The following is an 870-nucleotide window of genomic DNA, read 5'->3' as shown; positions in this document are numbered from 1 at the left end:
TTGGCCCATCATATATTGAAAAGGAGTAATAAGAATGAGCTGAAAAAGTTAAAAAAAAAAAGTATATTTTATATCCACGTCCTCTGGCAGAAGCAGAAGCCACCTTTTTTCATGTTGTTCAGAAATAATAGCTAGTTGATGATCATCGATGGCTGGAATGTAATCAGCCCTGAACACAAATCAGTGCATTATGCTGACAGCAGGCGAGCCTACGGGACCTGAAAACAGTCAGACTACTATGGCAACATGTCAGATGGCTTTAAACTATCGCTAATGGTTTATAATGAAAAGCTTGAACGGCGGGGGCAGAATTAAGACATTACTTGTTATATGTTTTATGATTTCTATAAAGCAAGGCTTCTTCTGCAAGCTATTTGCTGTAGTAGATACCAGAACGTACCCTTCGCAGAAACGCCTCTGTGCCATTAAGACACTTTTGACAACAACATGCACGTTAACAAGGCAGCACGTAAAGGTGCTGCACGTGAACCTCATGAGCGTTCACGGAGATTGCTTTTGAACACGCTTCATCTGGTGTGCCCCCACCCCACAGCCCCGCCGCCGCGGGGCCGGCCTGGCTCAGTCTCCGCTGGCACCCACCGCACAGCCCCGTCTCCACCACCGCAGCTCATCCCTGACACTCCAGCATCGGTAATTTCATCGACGGATTGTGACCTCCACGCAGGGAGGCTGGCTTTAACACACATCCAGACATACAATCAGTATCAATCGTATTTTAATCCGCATCGGGGCTTGGCCTTTGCTGGGAGGCATTTAGGCTTTTCCTTGCCACAACAAACGTTCCTCAGGAGGCCTACGGCAATCCCCGAGCTCTGGAGACGGGGCAGCCACAGGGCCGAACAACGCCCT

General features: G+C 48.6%; 1 protein-coding gene across 1 annotated transcript in view; it reads left to right on the top strand.

The window, feature by feature from the left end:
- Positions 1 to 447: 447 nt before the first annotated feature.
- The window catches only part of AGA (aspartylglucosaminidase), a 20,653-nt gene continuing 20,230 nt past the window's right edge, over positions 448 to 870 (top strand). Inside the window, exon 1 of the mRNA XM_009272367.2 lies at positions 448 to 651. Within this exon, the coding sequence (XP_009270642.1) occupies positions 448 to 651 (204 nt within the window). The remainder of the gene's footprint in view (positions 652 to 870) is intronic.

This window comes from Aptenodytes forsteri, unplaced genomic scaffold, assembly GCF_000699145.1.
Source record: "Aptenodytes forsteri isolate BGI_AS27 unplaced genomic scaffold, ASM69914v1 Scaffold13, whole genome shotgun sequence".
NCBI lineage: Eukaryota > Metazoa > Chordata > Aves > Sphenisciformes > Spheniscidae > Aptenodytes > Aptenodytes forsteri.
Note: the sequence above shows the minus strand (reverse complement) of the source record. Positions and strands in the feature narration are given on the sequence as shown.